This window comes from Dendrobium catenatum, unplaced genomic scaffold, assembly GCF_001605985.2.
Source record: "Dendrobium catenatum unplaced genomic scaffold, ASM160598v2 original_scaffold_109426, whole genome shotgun sequence".
Lineage (NCBI taxonomy): Eukaryota > Viridiplantae > Streptophyta > Magnoliopsida > Asparagales > Orchidaceae > Dendrobium > Dendrobium catenatum.
In genome coordinates, this window is record NW_021427861.1 from 27,061 (window position 1) to 43,292 (window position 16,232).

The 16,232-nt window shown below is 32.8% G+C and overlaps 1 protein-coding gene across 3 annotated transcripts; it reads right to left on the reverse strand.

Annotated features, from left to right (window-relative positions):
- Positions 1 to 2,133: 2,133 nt before the first annotated feature.
- LOC110106513 (uncharacterized CRM domain-containing protein At3g25440, chloroplastic) lies at positions 2,134 to 9,381 on the reverse strand. 3 transcript variants are annotated; one of them, XM_028692049.1, is made up of 5 exons: positions 9,188 to 9,381; positions 8,792 to 9,080; positions 4,353 to 4,754; positions 3,317 to 4,244; positions 2,134 to 2,403 (listed from the first exon to the last, which is right to left on the reverse strand). In XM_028692049.1, exons 1-4 carry the CDS (start codon positions 9,292 to 9,294, stop codon positions 3,759 to 3,761), a joined length of 1,284 nt encoding a protein of 427 aa, XP_028547882.1. In that variant the 5' UTR covers positions 9,295 to 9,381; the 3' UTR covers positions 2,134 to 2,403; positions 3,317 to 3,758. The 3 variants fall into 3 exon arrangements, with proteins under 3 accessions (XP_028547882.1, XP_020692103.1, XP_028547881.1); XM_020836444.2 differs by having other exon boundaries at positions 8,792 to 9,107; XM_028692048.1 differs by having other exon boundaries at positions 8,792 to 9,381.
- Between the last annotated feature and the right edge of the window lie 6,851 nt (positions 9,382 to 16,232).

Consider the following 16,232-nt stretch of genomic DNA (forward strand, 5'->3'; position numbering starts at 1 on the left):
ACGCTTACCTATGATTTATCTAAGTTAGCTAAGAAAAGATAGGTTTACCTAGAATAACATGATGATTCAGAATTTATCTTGAATGAAAAAATGGTCTTAAGATTTTCTTTGAGTGACTAAGACCATGTAAAGCTAGTTGAGATCTTCTAGGATTTATCTAAGATTTTAAATCTATTGAGCTAAAATGACTTGGGGCTAACATAGAGTTGGCTCAAGTAGTATAATATTATCTAGAATACTAGGTTTTCTTGGATTATGTAAGATCATTTAGAGTTTATATCGAGCATCAAAGTTCATTAGAACCAACCAAGATGCACAATGTTTGATTAGGGCCACCAATATTACGTTTATAATTCATTAAATTTCCATTAGACCAATTATGTTTTAATTGATTCTAAGTCACGTGAGATTGGTCATAGATGTTAATATAAATCTAAGTCATTTTCAAAAATTTTGATAAATTTTTATTTAGAATTATTTAAATCGTTAGTAAAATTATAAACCTAGAAAGCAGAAATAAATTTAAAAATATTTTTAGTAGATTATATTTGATTTTAAAATATTTGCAGCATATTTTATCTTTTTTTTAAAAAAAATTTTCTATGGAGAGTAATGATTTTTTTAAGGTTAAATGATTTATTAAAACCCTTTAAATAAATTATAGTTGATTGCACAGCATGCTTACACGTGACAATAATCCATTGGATGTGTTCTCCTGTGCAAAGACCCACAGGAACGGTGCAAGCTTGATTAGGTTAGACCTGGAACTTCAGGAATAAAGAAACGAATATGATCAAAGTCGACTCGTTAACGAGCTCGCGAGTTGAGCTTATCGAGTTTCCAATTTGAGTTTGATCTCAAGCCTATAATCGAGCTCATTTACTAAACCAGCTCGAGTTAGAGCTCAGTCCGACTTGACTCATTAGCTTGTCAAGCTACTTGATTTTAAAATATATTTTTAACCATTTTTAATATACCGTTTTCTTAAGAAGTTTTTAAGATAAAAAAAAATCTGAGCTTCATAAACGAGTCGAGTTTGAGCTTTTTAATCGAGCCAAGTTTGAGCCTGATTTTTATAAAGCGAGTCGAGTTCGAGCTCATTAAACGAGCTTGAGCTCAAACTCAAGCTCAGCTCGATAATGTCACTACTCAACTCGACTCGCCTCGTCTCATTTACACTCCTAGCCATCACACAAACTATGAAACCAGATAATCAAATATGATTATAAGAAAATTAACAAGCTAATATGAAAAATAGGTTTAAATTCATTTTCTGGTCTTAGGGTATTATAGAGTGGTATCACAACAACGGTTGAGAGGAAATCAATACCAGAGCTGTAGGAAATGATTTGTAAAGTAAAAGATATTAGGTAGTTAATGTTTATTTCTATAAGATTAATTGTAAGTCATTAAGGTCGTTATTGAATACCTTTTTGTTTTGAATAATTTGAAGCGTTGTTGTGAATGGACTCTCAAGATCCTAAAATAGCATATGGGCAGAATTCTAGAGCTGTTACAATCTATAGTACAAAAGAAGTTGTAGCATTAGATTCAATTATGTAGTTTGCTAGGCTAGTATCACAGTTGATGGGAGAAGCCAAAGCAAAATGTTAGTTGTGAAAGGGAGATGAGATAGACCGTCATTTGCAGCAATTTTTTAGACTGAAACCTCCCCGATTTCAAAGAGCCATAGATCCTTAGACTGTAGAGGATTGGTTGTTGAGGTTGGAGAAATTATTTGATAGTATGTAATATCTTAAAAGTAGGATGGTGCCCTTAGCAGTATTCCTTCTGGATGGAGAAGCCGAGCGCTAGTGGGTAGGTCAACAAAGTGAGAAATTTCAAAGAAGAGCGAATACAAAGATTTCTTGGAAAGAGTTCATGGAGACAGATTGGTATGTCCCGTTATCTATAAGGCAGCAGATGTAAGAGAAGTTCTAACCCCACTTGCTAAAAACGGGTGTGAGAGATAATGCGATAATGTTATATTTTGATTCTTACCCCACTTACTAGATGGAGGTGTATGAGATTAAAGAAAGACATAAAAAAATGGAGTTATAAGCAGACATTAAGACGTGTATTTTAATCATTTTCTTGCATATGTTATTATATCTATAAATTAAGCATAAGTAATAATTCTGAACCGAATGTTAATAATTAGTGAAATTTAAGAACAAGTGAAACTTCAATAGCAAATGTTATGTGATAACAACATACACTTAATTCTCCAGGGCATCACACCAGAAGGGCCAAAAATGCTAAAGAAAAAATTTTGCTTATTCTGTTCATTGTCTGAGGAATGAAACATACACTGATAGATATGCCAAAAATATGTTGCAGATAGAAAGAAAAAATTATAATCTGCAGTTTATATTCCTCCCTTGCAACATGAGAATCTTGACCCTGCGGTGAAGCGACAAACATATATTAACATGAAGAAAAAATAATAGCAAGCAGAATCTCTTATACAATCCAGAACTTTGAAGCAGATTTAGAAAGGACCATTATTTATTAGAACATACATATATGCAGCACTTTCATGGCTACTACGGAAAGGATCATCATTAAGCATTTAGGTTCACAAATTTGTTCGGTAATCAGATTGAGGTTTCATTTGAGACGATTTTTTTATTGCTTCTTAAAACAGCTTTTTAATTTAAAAATTAAAATTTTTATACTAAAAAGATGATTGAAAAAACAGTAAGAAAGCCATCCCAAACAAAGTCTGAATCATCAATATGTTCACAAAAGAAATATATTTTTAGTGAATTTTGAAACAAGATTAAGAATAAGTGTTTGTGGCAGGAAAAGGAACTTCAATGGAAGATTTGCAATTTAACGCATCTCAACTACTTTCTTGTCATTTAATGGTACTCAATAACGACACCAGAACTTGAAACAGTGCATTTCTAATCATAACATGCAAACACATTGCAATGAAGGCAAACCTAAATTCTACTTTCACCACCATTAAAAGTTTATTATTGCATCAATAATGATTTTCCTGACAATAATATCTGACAAGTGTTTGATTAAAGAAATAACATCTCATCAATAATTATTTTACATTACTCAGTAACCTCTAAGGGAACTGTAATTTCAATGGCTCAAGTAAAATGACAAAAGCAAAATAAAGTAACATATGATTACTTGCTATTTAAAAGAAAATTCTCAAATGCTTAATTAGTTTTTGACCAAGCCAAACATTGCTAATATTGTGAAAAACTAAATTCTTACTCTTTAATCAAAATAAGGAAAGTTTTTTTATCGGATGCAGTGGAAGATGGTAAGAGGAATAGAAGAAAGGAAGAAAAACCTTTGTAGCACGTAGCAAGTTGCAGCACCGGTGACAGCTTTGAGTTCAGCTTGCTCTGTTCAGCATCTTTGAAACCCCACACCTTTCCTCATTAGACGCAAAAACCTCTACTACATGCATTCCAGTTCCTTTTGCATAAAATAGGATATGATTGTAATTTTCTTTATGCATTTTTTCTACAGCAGAACATGAATCACCTTCATGAGATTAGAATCCATTAAATCAAAAGAGGAAGAAAAGGAACAAAAATAAAGAATGGAGGATGATGGAACTATAAAAAATGAATTTGCCTTGGCTCTCTTTGTTGCACTTAACTTTCATAGGCACCAATGAAAAGCAGATAAGATGTGAGTAAAAAGGATGATAAGGAATTTTGTTCAAAAAAAGAAATTCAAATTATCTTTGAATCCCTGCCAAACGATAAAGTTTATTAGAGTAATTCTCAAGCTTGATGGATTGTATCTGAGAAATTATCTGATAATCCATCATCAAAACCAACCCTAATTTCTTCAAGATCATCATCAGAATGAACTTCAATCCGGGATGGACTCTCATGATCAGAATCAGTTTCAGTTCCTGTGACATTTTCATCATCAGAATCTGCTCCAGTTCCGGCGAGGTAATGGTCATCAGAATCAGCCTCATCCGCACTAATATTTTCATCGTTTGAAGTAATTTCATCTAGAGAATCTTCTGATAAAGTTTTGCTACAATGAGGAGCATTTTCATCTGCAACCAATCCTGAACCTATTTTTTTTAATTTTGGGGGATTCTTTCTGTCACTACCGTATACAAAATCTGCATTTCGTGTATTTGGGTCACCGTAAAGTGCAATATGTCTGTAGTAAAGCTCTAGTTCCTTCTCAGCTATTGAAATAAATCTCCTCACAGTTTCCAGTGATTGCTCATACTTTGATTTTTCAAGTGCCTGGAGCATTAGATTCATAAAATTTAAGTGCTCAAAAAACAGAAGAGAAATTTAAAATGATTAGAATAAGATTAAAAAAAAAAACTAATTCAGTCAACAAAAACATACTCTTTTCTTAGATAACGTATCAATGGGGGACATAACTTCTGGCTGCACATAGTTCTTCCCTCGATAAAATATTATCGTATCATTTCCAATAATTTCAATAGGAACTCCACCACTCAGCCTAGCTAACTCTTTAACATATTCATGAACCTGACCTGGCTTGCAGGGTTTGCAAAGAACTTTAACTGTTTCATGTTTTTTCCAATGCAAATGCATGTTAAGAATTACTCCTCCAAATACGCCTCTCCTTCCAATTGGCACATAATTAGAACTTTTTTGTGCCATCTTTTTCATGTAGAATCTTTCCTCTCCTGTTAAGTTATCTTCATCTGGGCAAGGACCTTGAACTTGGGGAACTTCATACTTCTTAAGCTTTTCTATCAAAAACGCTTCCTTTACTTTGGCCTGCAAAGTTGAAAATTAGGAATTTAGGATCACAAGAAAGTAAGCCATAAGTCTTGTAAGAAATTACTAATCCTAAATGCCAGTATCCCATGTATAAATCTTTAGAAAACAAGACAATGCATGACATGAATTTCCTCCATGAAAACTTCAAGAAGGAAATAGAATGGTTCAATGCAGTAATTTAAAAATCTCCAAAAGAGAACAAAGAGACAAGTCTATGATAGGACTTAACACTGTATACTTTCATACTAAGATTCACTTACGAAGTACATGGCATTACCTTGGAGAATAATAGACAAGCATGACTTGTTTCCAACCTAATATGTTGGCCTGTCCTTACTGACATCGCAAACAATCCTTTGCAATAAAAAAATGCGGCTTAAAATGATGCTTTGAGGTTGGATGGTATCTAGGGTTGCAAGCGAACCAAACGGAACATGAACTGAACATGAACCGAACATGAACACTCATTAATTTAAATGAACCAAACATGAACACAAACAATAAAGCTCGAACAAATATGAACCAAACTTGAACAAGCTGATATTAAATGAACACAAATATGAACACTCATATACTCGGCTCGGCTTGGTTCGTTTGCAGCCCTAATGGTATCCATCTTTTATTCAGATCTTCTAGGAATTTTAGCAGATTTTGAAAGTTTTTCAATGACAATACACAGGCAACTTCAAAATTTCATTGATGCGGTCTAGGAACATAGTAGCATAGCCTAATTGAATGTGTGAAAATAGAAAACAGATTCTGCGTGTCTAAGATACCAATGAGCTGTAAAACAATGTCCCATAATCTAGCACAATAAGACATTCACCGCATGTAAAGGAACAAAGCAACACAATTCTGCCTTGTTTTTCTTATACTTGCTTTAAAATAAATAACTATTTTTTTCCCTCCCACCCTCCCTCTTTTGTGGCGTGTCATCAAAGTGGGTTGACAAGTGCTTCTATAGATTGTTCTTATGATAGTAACCATGGCAAAGATGACATCGGGTTGCTAGACCAAAATGGAGCTTTACTCACTTGGAGGCGAACTCAAGAGCACCAAAATCAAGAAGACTCAAGCGCAAAGTCAAAATTTAAGTTTGTTCAAAGTCTAGTCAATGCTTAGCTTTCAAAAAGAAGTTTAAGATAATATTTACAAAGTATGCTAAGGAGTGATGGATACATAAGCTAAAATTTGCTAAAATATTTTATTTATAGGCATAAACATAAACTATCTTAAGAAACACATATACTTGTATGTTAACTAAAAAATTAATATGCAAAAAAAAAATTCTAATAACATCACATCAGACCACACAATCTAATCGTACAACATAATATATGTATTGAACCATATATTTAAATTTACATTCAATTTGATATATAGGGATCATAATGGATAACACAAATCATACATTATGATATGTATCATATAATGTGATGATGATTGTATTGTAGGATCATTAATTACTCAGTAGCCATTATCTAGCCATTGTAAATCATTCAATGAAAGATCATTTGCTATCTATAGATTGTACAATATAATGCATATCCCATTCTCTACAAAAGAGAAAAAGAAGAACAAAGAGAGCTAAAGTGATTTTTTGCATTTTCCTGCTATTGGGACCATCAGCAATTGTCGCCATCATCTCCAGACTAGTATAAAGATCTAACCTTTTTTGTTGGGTTTTTAACTTGCAGACAATTGAATTATGTAGTCCTTATAATGGAAACCAGACAATTATTTTTAATATAATCCCACCTCTTCAACTGTGAGGAAGAAATAATTTTTGTATCTCTTATTATATAGTGGGGTTTTCAACTGGGCCAACCCTTGTAATTTTTTTCATGCCTAGATTTTTCACATAAAATTTTTTTATCTATTACAACTTGTATTTGTGCGTGCTAAATTTTTGTCCAAAACTAAGACATAAAAAATACATTGTACCGACATAAATTTTCTAGCACGTAAACAAGTGCAATAATTATTAATAATTAGTATAGTAATTGAGCATATTTTTAACAATGCTAATGGTCATATATACCAAATGGTTTCACAAAGAATATCCTAATGATGATATGATAGATTTAAAAAGCTTAAATTCCACTATTTTAAAGAGGACAAATAGGAGAAATAATCCATGTGTTCATCATCAACATCAAAATCTCCTTTGGCTCTTTGTACAGTGATCCTTACTAAATCTTTTAGGATTTGTATTTTATTTAATTGCTCTTATTGTGATTATTTTGCAATCAAGCTTTGTGCAAACCTTAATTATAGGTTATAGTATTAAAATACCTCCAAAGTTCAACAAAGTTGAGAGCTTTGGTTTATATTAAGAAGAGTCTACATTACCTGGTGAATTGTGCTGAGAGTGATCGATTTCTAGCCTTGAAATAGGAACATTATGACTAAGTAGAGTGTGTTAGTAGTGACACTTTGAAGTAGAATCATTTAGTGGTACTATTGCTCAAAATGAGTAAGTGAGGTCTCTTTCCCTAGAAAAAAAGAGGAAGTACCAATTTTTTTTTCCCTACACATGAAGTGAAGGAGATTGCTTGTAGCAGCAAACTCAAATAGGAATCCTAGTACCAAGTTGTGCTAGATGTGAATATAGATCATGGGTGGTCGAACTATCTAAATATTTTAAATGCAATAACTCTGCAACTTAGACTTACCTTTTATGCATATTTATGTATATTGTAATTTATGCTATCATACTTATGTCGAATGCAATATTTGCTCTAGTTATTTTGTATAGAGTAGAATAAAATTATTTATCTATCATATATATAAATATAAATTTATTCAATTCTTTATAGCATCATTATTTGGACACGTGTTTTCATGTTTTGTAAGAAGTAATTTTATTAGTTTGCATAGTGTAATGAACTCACATAATTGTGCTTATAATCTTTTTACTCATAATAGCTTAGTCTTTTTAATCAACAACATTACAAACTCTACTTATAGGGTTGATCAAATTGATATCAAATTTGTATAGTTGTGGGTTGAGTATCATATAGATAATATAATGCTTAGACTACGCGCATCATAACATATCGCACATTGTATTATTTCATACCTACATTTACTTACATTATCATTATATCTACTGGACAACTTGCGTGGTGTCACTTGTACGAGTGCATAATACAACAAGTGTTTGCTTGCTAATATCAGGGAATACGCTCATTCAAAGTTTAGCAAAAAAGCCATACATTCATTTCTACTAGTTCATACTCATTCTGTGCATCATACTCCCTATATCTCTGCATGCATATAGTATTAGTCTTTGATTCCACACATTGAATCGATTTCTACATTACTTGCATCTAGTTTGTAGTTCGTTTATTACATCTGCATAAAATTTGGTTGATGTGGTTTTGAGTACTTGTTGTGTGCCTTCAACTTATGATCCATCTTTTTCATAAAGCAATTAAGAGCATTTTTTAGTTAAATCCTACTTGTTGCCAAACAACCCCTGACTTTTCATATTGCTTCTAATTCTGCGATAGTTTTTTCTCTCAAAAATAATTTTAAAACCTTGGCTCTTCAATAAATAAATATTAAAATAGCTAGCAGAGATCACTTATCAGGATTTTGCATTACTAGGCATGTAGGGATGAATGACTGTAAAAAAAAGGTGGTTATCAGGAAAACAGAATCGTGAAAGAGAAAAGTGGAAATAAATTTAGGGGCTTCTCTGAACAATGAATTCGCAATTTATGATCAGCAAAGATTTTATGGAAACTTGAAACTGCCGTGTCATGAATCATAGTGCCACAGACTACCCACTTTGCAGCAATACCCATCTCGGTTGCCTTTATGGTTTCAAAAAGAGTATGAATGGGTTATATATGGAGTAAGTCCTGTATCTAGCAAAGTTGCATAACATAAAGTCCGAAATATACCCCAAACCCTGAACAAAACAATTTTCAGAAAATCAAATTATATGATAAAGATGCTACCGTTCACAAAAAAAAAAAAAAAAAAAAAAAAAAAAAAAAACAGTAGAAGTTGATATGCAAAATCACCTTCTCAATCTTGTACTTGATCCGGGCTTCAGCATTGGGGAACTTCTGCTTCTTCTTCCGCTTTGGTCCAATACGACGCGGGTCCCTCTTGTTTGCTTCCTTCCTCTTTCTCTTCTCTCTCTTCCTCTGCATCTTCAGCCGTTTCTTACTCTTCCACTTCTCCTTCTTCAGCGGGTCCATTTCGTGGATTTCGAACTTCGGCTTTCCATCAGATAGCACGAGATTCACCGACCCGGAGCTCAAAACCCTCGCGAAAATCGAGCAATTGCATGAATCGAAGGAATTGGCGCTGTTGAGATAGGAGAGAAGAACGTTCCTAGACAGAGAGAGAGAGATTAGTGATGAAGACGGCATCAAACGAAAGCGAAGGCAATGAAGTGACAAGAGTATATAGACCTTGGAGAAAAGAGCGGAGGTGAGGAAAGATTTGAACGAGAGGAAAGCAGAAGAAGAGGCGAAGGGGCTTTTCTTAGCAACTGAAACCAAAGGAAGCGCCACGCCATGTCTGCTCATGGGCGAGCCGAGAAGCTCTTGAAAGGCGAAGGGGAGAAGTTTTGGGATTGGGGTTTGATTGGGTTCCAAGGGGAAAATTATTGGGTAAGGTCACCAGATCAGTTTCGGTATTCAGAGTATTGAGCTCGATACTGTGAAGTACTGAGTATCGAGCAGTACTGAGCTCGGTACCGAGCAGTACTGAGCTCGGTAATGTTTGGTACTGCTCAATACCTAGCTCAATACCGAGTAGGAGGTGATGTGGCGCATTTTCATTGGGCTCCGAACACGTCGGGTGACCTGACCCAATAATTTCCCGTTCGAAAGTGGCAGCCGCGGAGCCAGAAATTATTTTATTATATAAGTCATTTTATTTCATGCTATTTAGAAATCTAACTCCTAAAATTTTAATATTATATTCCAATCATTCATATAAAATTTTACTATCAAATATATATCTCTCGTATATTTCATTCTTACCACCAATACCACCCTATAAACTTTAATATTTTATTTCATGCACCCATATTTGCTCTATAGTTGGTATGCTTCTAATATTAAAATTTTGGGTATTAGACATATAAAAAGCATGAAATAAAGTGATATATATGTAATTTCCCTTATATTTAACGGGCACAAATTAATTGATCCTCTTTCATTATAACATGAACATTTTTTTGTCGTGTATTATATTGATTTTAAATTAATTAAAAATTTTAATTTATTATAACAAAATTTTAATTATAATGCTTAGGTTTTTTTTAATATAAAAATTATAAAAATCACACTTAATATATGTAAGTAGAAGTGTCGAATCAAGTAATATAGTGATAGAGGATAGTAACGATCCCGCGATATGATGAAGAATATTTACTTGCAAATACTAGTACTGTCTACTAAAATTACAATAATTATCTTACTCAATAAAATTAAGTTTTAATCGTGATTCAATCACTTAATTTAAAATAAAAAAATAAATGAAACACTATTTGGATGAAATATTATAGATTGATGGAATATAAATACAATATATTTTCTAATTATTCTCTTTTATATTGATGTTATTCGGAGTATATGCATCACCGACTACTCAATTGAGTTTGAAGAGACAAATGATATATTAAACCTTCTAACCGCAATACCACTCTAAACTCACATATTCTATCGCCCTATGAAAATCTTAGAAGAGTGGGTAAAATATGATTGTTAAAACCCTCTCAATATAATTCATCTATATAAATTTCATATATGTCAAGCACTTTGCCTATACTTACATCATATCAATACAATAAACCTTGTTATGCCTGCTTTCATATTCATATGCTACAGATATATATATATAACCATTATGTGTATTAAATGAAGATCTTGTATATTAAAAACATCATTAAATTATTGATGAAGATAATTTAGTCAGACATAAAGAATAAGTGAAGTAAACTTATTTTTATTAATTGAACAAAAGAACAAAGAAAAGATATCACTAGATGTGTTCAATGATCTCCTCTACACTACTCATTGAACTAACATAATTACTTTCATAAATATTGACCAAACACTCTTATGAAGTTGATCAAATACTCCCTGAATTCTCTTAGTTGTCACTCATAAGAAAATTATAGAGAAGCACTATGAAGTTTGAAATTAACTATGTGACTAAACTCCCTTACTAGTATTACAAACAAACTATTTATAAAAAATACATAAAATAGATTCTAATGTTGTGGCACTTTAAACAGTTGTGTTTTGGCATCCACAAAATGAATTAACGTCGTAGCGTTGAAGAATTTCTTCCTTAGTGGCACTTGCTGATATGGACCCATCGTTTAATGAAATGATGTGTCACTTTATCGATATATTGTACCTTGGTCGATTATAAAAATAGCGTTGCGACACTACTAACGGTTGAGCACTAAGGCGTCCATATAACACTCCTATTAGCATGACGACACTATAAATTGGCACCGTAGCGCTGTGCAAATAGAGACTGAGCTTTACAGTGCTGACTCCTCCAACATCGTTATGATGTCAAACAGAGATAAGGAGCCTCCATGTCTATATTAGATGCTCCGGCGATGTCAGTGATGGTGTCACGGCGATATAGTGTCCAACTCCACCGTGATGTATAATACTTAGAATTTTATGCCTTTCCTTTATTTTTCCTGTACAACACAACTAAAACAACACAGTTTTATTAAAAATTTAACTTATAAAATATAACATTATTTACATTAATCATATATTGATGATTTATTTTATCTTAGGTGACTGGTAGGGTGATTATTCCTTAAATTTCATTGTATTCCCCTTAGAATCTGAAAAGGCATCCTTAGTAAGGATGAGTTAAGAAATGAGTATATTCATTTTATTGAATACTAACTTGAAGGTTATGTTTATCAAACTTTTCATATCAATCAAAATGCTACTAATCTGGTAGTTAGCAATTAGGGCTATAACAATAATGGCTTCATTTTGGGCTAGTAATTTATTCTTGTAAATGTGTTGAAAGAAAGAAAAAAACTTTTTTCTATTGTCCCTCTTTCCCTTTTTGTAGGGTTCCGAAGGAAATGAAGATTGTGTCCCTAATATGAAAGATAGAATAACAGTTGAGAATGACGAGGCAAGATAGGTCTGATGATGATCTAGAGTCATCCCGCTGACATGAGGAGGGATGAGTAACATTTGGATGTAGTCTTCGGGTTGGCATGAGAGAGATTTTTGAAGTGGTAATGTTTCATTTGCTGTTTGATGTATCTCACATGGGAGAGTTAATTCTAGCTTAATTGAATAAAAATATGTCTAACTAAGAGAGGAACTCACCCTTAACTGGGGGGGGGGGGGAATGTTAAGCTCCTTCCAGCTCTAGAGCGAGTCCCTTAAACTAACAATTCTGAGAGAGGAGTGGTCCTCCTTCCACTCGACCTAAACATGGCCTGTAATACACATGCGAATGGACTCCTATATAGGCAATCCTGGCTGTAAAGTTATGGATAGGTTCGTTTTATTAATTCTTTTTTGTTTTTAGATACTATATATACATTTTAATAAAATTAAAGGAAATTTATGAATCAATTTATTTCATTTTATTTATTGATGCTAATTTGAAGCTATGTGGTTCATGTGTAATTTTCTAGGAGATATTTGAATAGCACATTAAAACTTAGATCTTGAGCTAGCATGTCCCAATTTAACATGATATGACTTGTCTGTTTGTGGGTCATATCGGATTGGGTATTTACAATCCTTTTTTGATATCAGAGTAATGGTTTATGAGGAAGCTAATTATAAAATAGAGCTATATAAATTGATTTGTAATCGAGAGAGATGGTTTTAGGTAATGTTTGGGCGTTCATTTATGCATATTTTTATATGCATGTTTGTTCAACTACGTGTTATGTGTAGCTATTTGATGGATTCGATAAATCCAGATATGACATATAGGCAAAGTGTCAGCCAGACAACACTAGTGTAGAGTATTACTCTGCATCTAGCTATGATTATATTCATAGCTTGTCAATTTGGTAGCTCGGATCATGGGTGATGTTATAACTCAAATTTTTGAAAACAATATTTTGACCTACAACATTTAAGAATTTATTCATAAGTTATTATTAGCCCAAATCATAAAATGTCTTCTCCATAGCATTTCTATTATTGTGTTTTATTTTTTCAAAATTTTTCATAAATTTTGGTCACTCGAAAAATTCCTTAAGAAATTGGCACCAACGGTACAAGTGGGGGTTTTGGGACTATCAAGCGTCCGTTTTGTAAATCGATTTATTTGAATTATTTAAATAAAATAATTTATTTTGTAGATATTTTTCTATAATTTTTTAAGCCATAAAATAATTTCTATAAATTTTATACTGAAAATTCATTAAAATATTATTATTATATTATTATTTTATAAAATATCTAAAAGCATAACATGTTATTTAAATGGCTTCATAACATGTTATTTAAATGGCTTTAAAATCCCTTTTCCCTTGTTATTTGCGTTAACAGAAACGTTTGGGTGAATAGAGAAGAAAAGGGAGGAGAGAGAAAAGGGAAATTAGTTTTTGGGAGACGTAGAGCAATTTTTGACCGTCGACCAAGTTGGAAAATTTGCTCGACTTAAGATAGGTTACATTTTGTCTATTTCAAATTTCAATAATTTTATATATATTTTTTTATTTTTTCGCTCAAATTTGTATTTTCGTTACCGAAAAATAATGATAACTTTATTTTGATAAAACTTTCACAGCGTAACTTTTTATATGTTGTAGACATTGTGATTACGAACATTTTGAGTATATTTTAATTTTTTTTGTTAGGTGATTTTGAAAAAGCAGGGATGTTTCAATTCTCAGTAATTTATTTTAATATATAAAAATAGTGCTTCAGTTCAATTAAAGCTTCAAAAATATGTTTTACACAATTTGCGATAATTTGGTTATATTTGAAAATTGTAAATTTTTACTCGGTAGTATTTCTGTTGTCAACTGTTGGGACATTTTGGTAATATTTGAATTCAATCTTATTATGATTTAATTAATGAAATGTATTAAAAAATATGTTATAAAGTGTTGTGATGTGATGCCGGTGCTAGTGGGCGGCTGAGGTGGGATTTTTTTTATGCCGATGCTAGTGGGGCGGCCAAGGTGGGATTATGTTACGTCGGCGCCAGTGGGCGACCAATGTGGGATTCTATTACGCCGGCACGAGTGGGCAGCCAAGGTGAGATTTTTCAAGCCGGTGCTAGTGGGCGACCGAGATGGAATTCTATTATACTGGTGAGATTTTGTTACCTAAGTGTTGTTATACCGGAGCCAATAGGCTATCAAGGTGGGATTCTGTTATGAAATATTTGCTTATAATTCAACATAGTGTTCTCTTTTGATTTTGAGTATTGATTTCTATTTTTGGCTACAATAGCTTGCTAAGTCATGTTAGTTCATTCATGCTTTTATTTTTATTTTTAGATTTGTGGAAGGGTATGGAGCGAGCTGAGTAGTTGAGATATCATGCTCCGATCTGTGTTGTAGGTATGTTTTAAGTTTTTATTTTTGTAGGCTTAACTTTTTTTTTTTGTGTGTGTTATCTATTGTCAAGCACTGTTGTATATAGATTTTAGATTATATATATTGTGAATGATATATATAAAAATTATATTGAGATTCAATAGTCTTCCACCTTAGATTACATTCAATAGTGGCTCTACGTAGTATATAAATTGAAAGTTTTGTTTCAGTACTTTTCCAATCAAATCTTGGGGTCAGTCTTACCATAATCGGATACAGTATGACCTATGTGATATTGGGTCATATCATGTCTGGTTGTGACAGGTGAGACTCATATAAGGATTTCCTTTGTTAGACCTGATGATGCTATATACACTTACAGATATTTCTAAGGTTGAAGCCTCAAGATTTGAGGGTGATGTTGAGTCCAAAATAAAAAAAACTATTTGATGTGGTTACTGAATTGCATTCAAGTGGTTGATGGTCATTTTGGAAAAGATAAAATAATATGTTTAATAAAAAGTTATTTTTTGGCATTCTCTTAAATAAGATATTCAAGAATTAGTAACTCATTGTCTACAACCAAACCAAGGTTACAAACGAAAAGTCTTATCAATATATTACTTTATCCTTTCCTTATAGGCCTTGTGAAGACCTCTCGATGGATTTTATCTTAGGATTGCCCCATACAACTTGAGGATATGATAACATTTTTGCAGTCATTGATAGATTTTATCTCATGATTTCCCAATACAGCTTGAGGATATGATAGCATTTTGTAGTCGTTGATAGATTATCTAAGATGGCACATTTCTTATCCTTACTCTAGAACCAGTGTTCCTTCTCATATTGTTATGATATTCCTCAAGAAAATAAAAGTTTGAGAAGGTTCTTAAACCTCACAGAGATAGCATGAGGCTCACCAAGAGGGGGGTGAATTGATAATTTAAAAAATCATAAGTAGAAAATCTATTCTTTTTTTATAATTATTTTAAAACTTTGAAATAAACAATTTGATCACCCTATTTAGAAGCTAACAATAATTAAAATACTGATGATAAAATTCTAATTAATATAACAAAACATTAATCTCAACTTTTCACTAAGTAATTATCATAGAAATTAAGTGTGAAAAGTAAAGTACTAAAAATAAAAAGTATCAAAAATTTTATAATGGTTCGATTAATCTTGAGCTACATCCACTCCCTAGAGTCCTCCACTTTGGGAATTACACTACTAAAAAGTGACTCTCATTTTGCTCCCACAATAAGTTGGAGAAGCCTTTGCATACTCACTTTCACCAAACCTGATACGACGGAGTGCTAGAAGTTATGTCACCTCCCCCGGTGATGGCACTGAATCTTGATTCATTTTTCTCTCTCCCTCCTGGAGAAGGCAAAGAACCCCAAATTTTTTTCTCCCTCCTAGAGATGGCAGAGAATTGAAATCTTTTAACATGCAAAGAATCTCAAATCCTTTTTCTCTTTTCTTGAGATGACAGAGAACTGAAATCCTTTCACAGGTAGAGAACCTCAAATCCTTTTTCTCCCTCCTGAGAAGGCAGAGTACCTCAAGACCCTAACTTAAAAGATTCTCTCCCAAGAGAGACTTCAAGAACTCACCAAGGCCATATGAGGAGAAAGGGTGTAGCTAGCTCAGAGCAACCGTGTGATCCCCTCACACTCCTCCCTCACGCTCAACCTCACCTTCTCCTTCCTCTCAAACCCTGATTTTTTTTTCAAAAGCTTCTCTCTCAGAGTACCTTCAACAATCACATAATTCTCTCTTGTCACAAAGAGACTCTCAAAATATTGTTTAAGTATTGGGCTTCAAGAAACCTAAAAAATACAAGTTGGTCGTCACTGTTCGTATAGTATGATTGGACTTCATACAGTACGATCAGTTCATAAACTAGACCCATCCAATATGATGTAAATAGTTGTTCA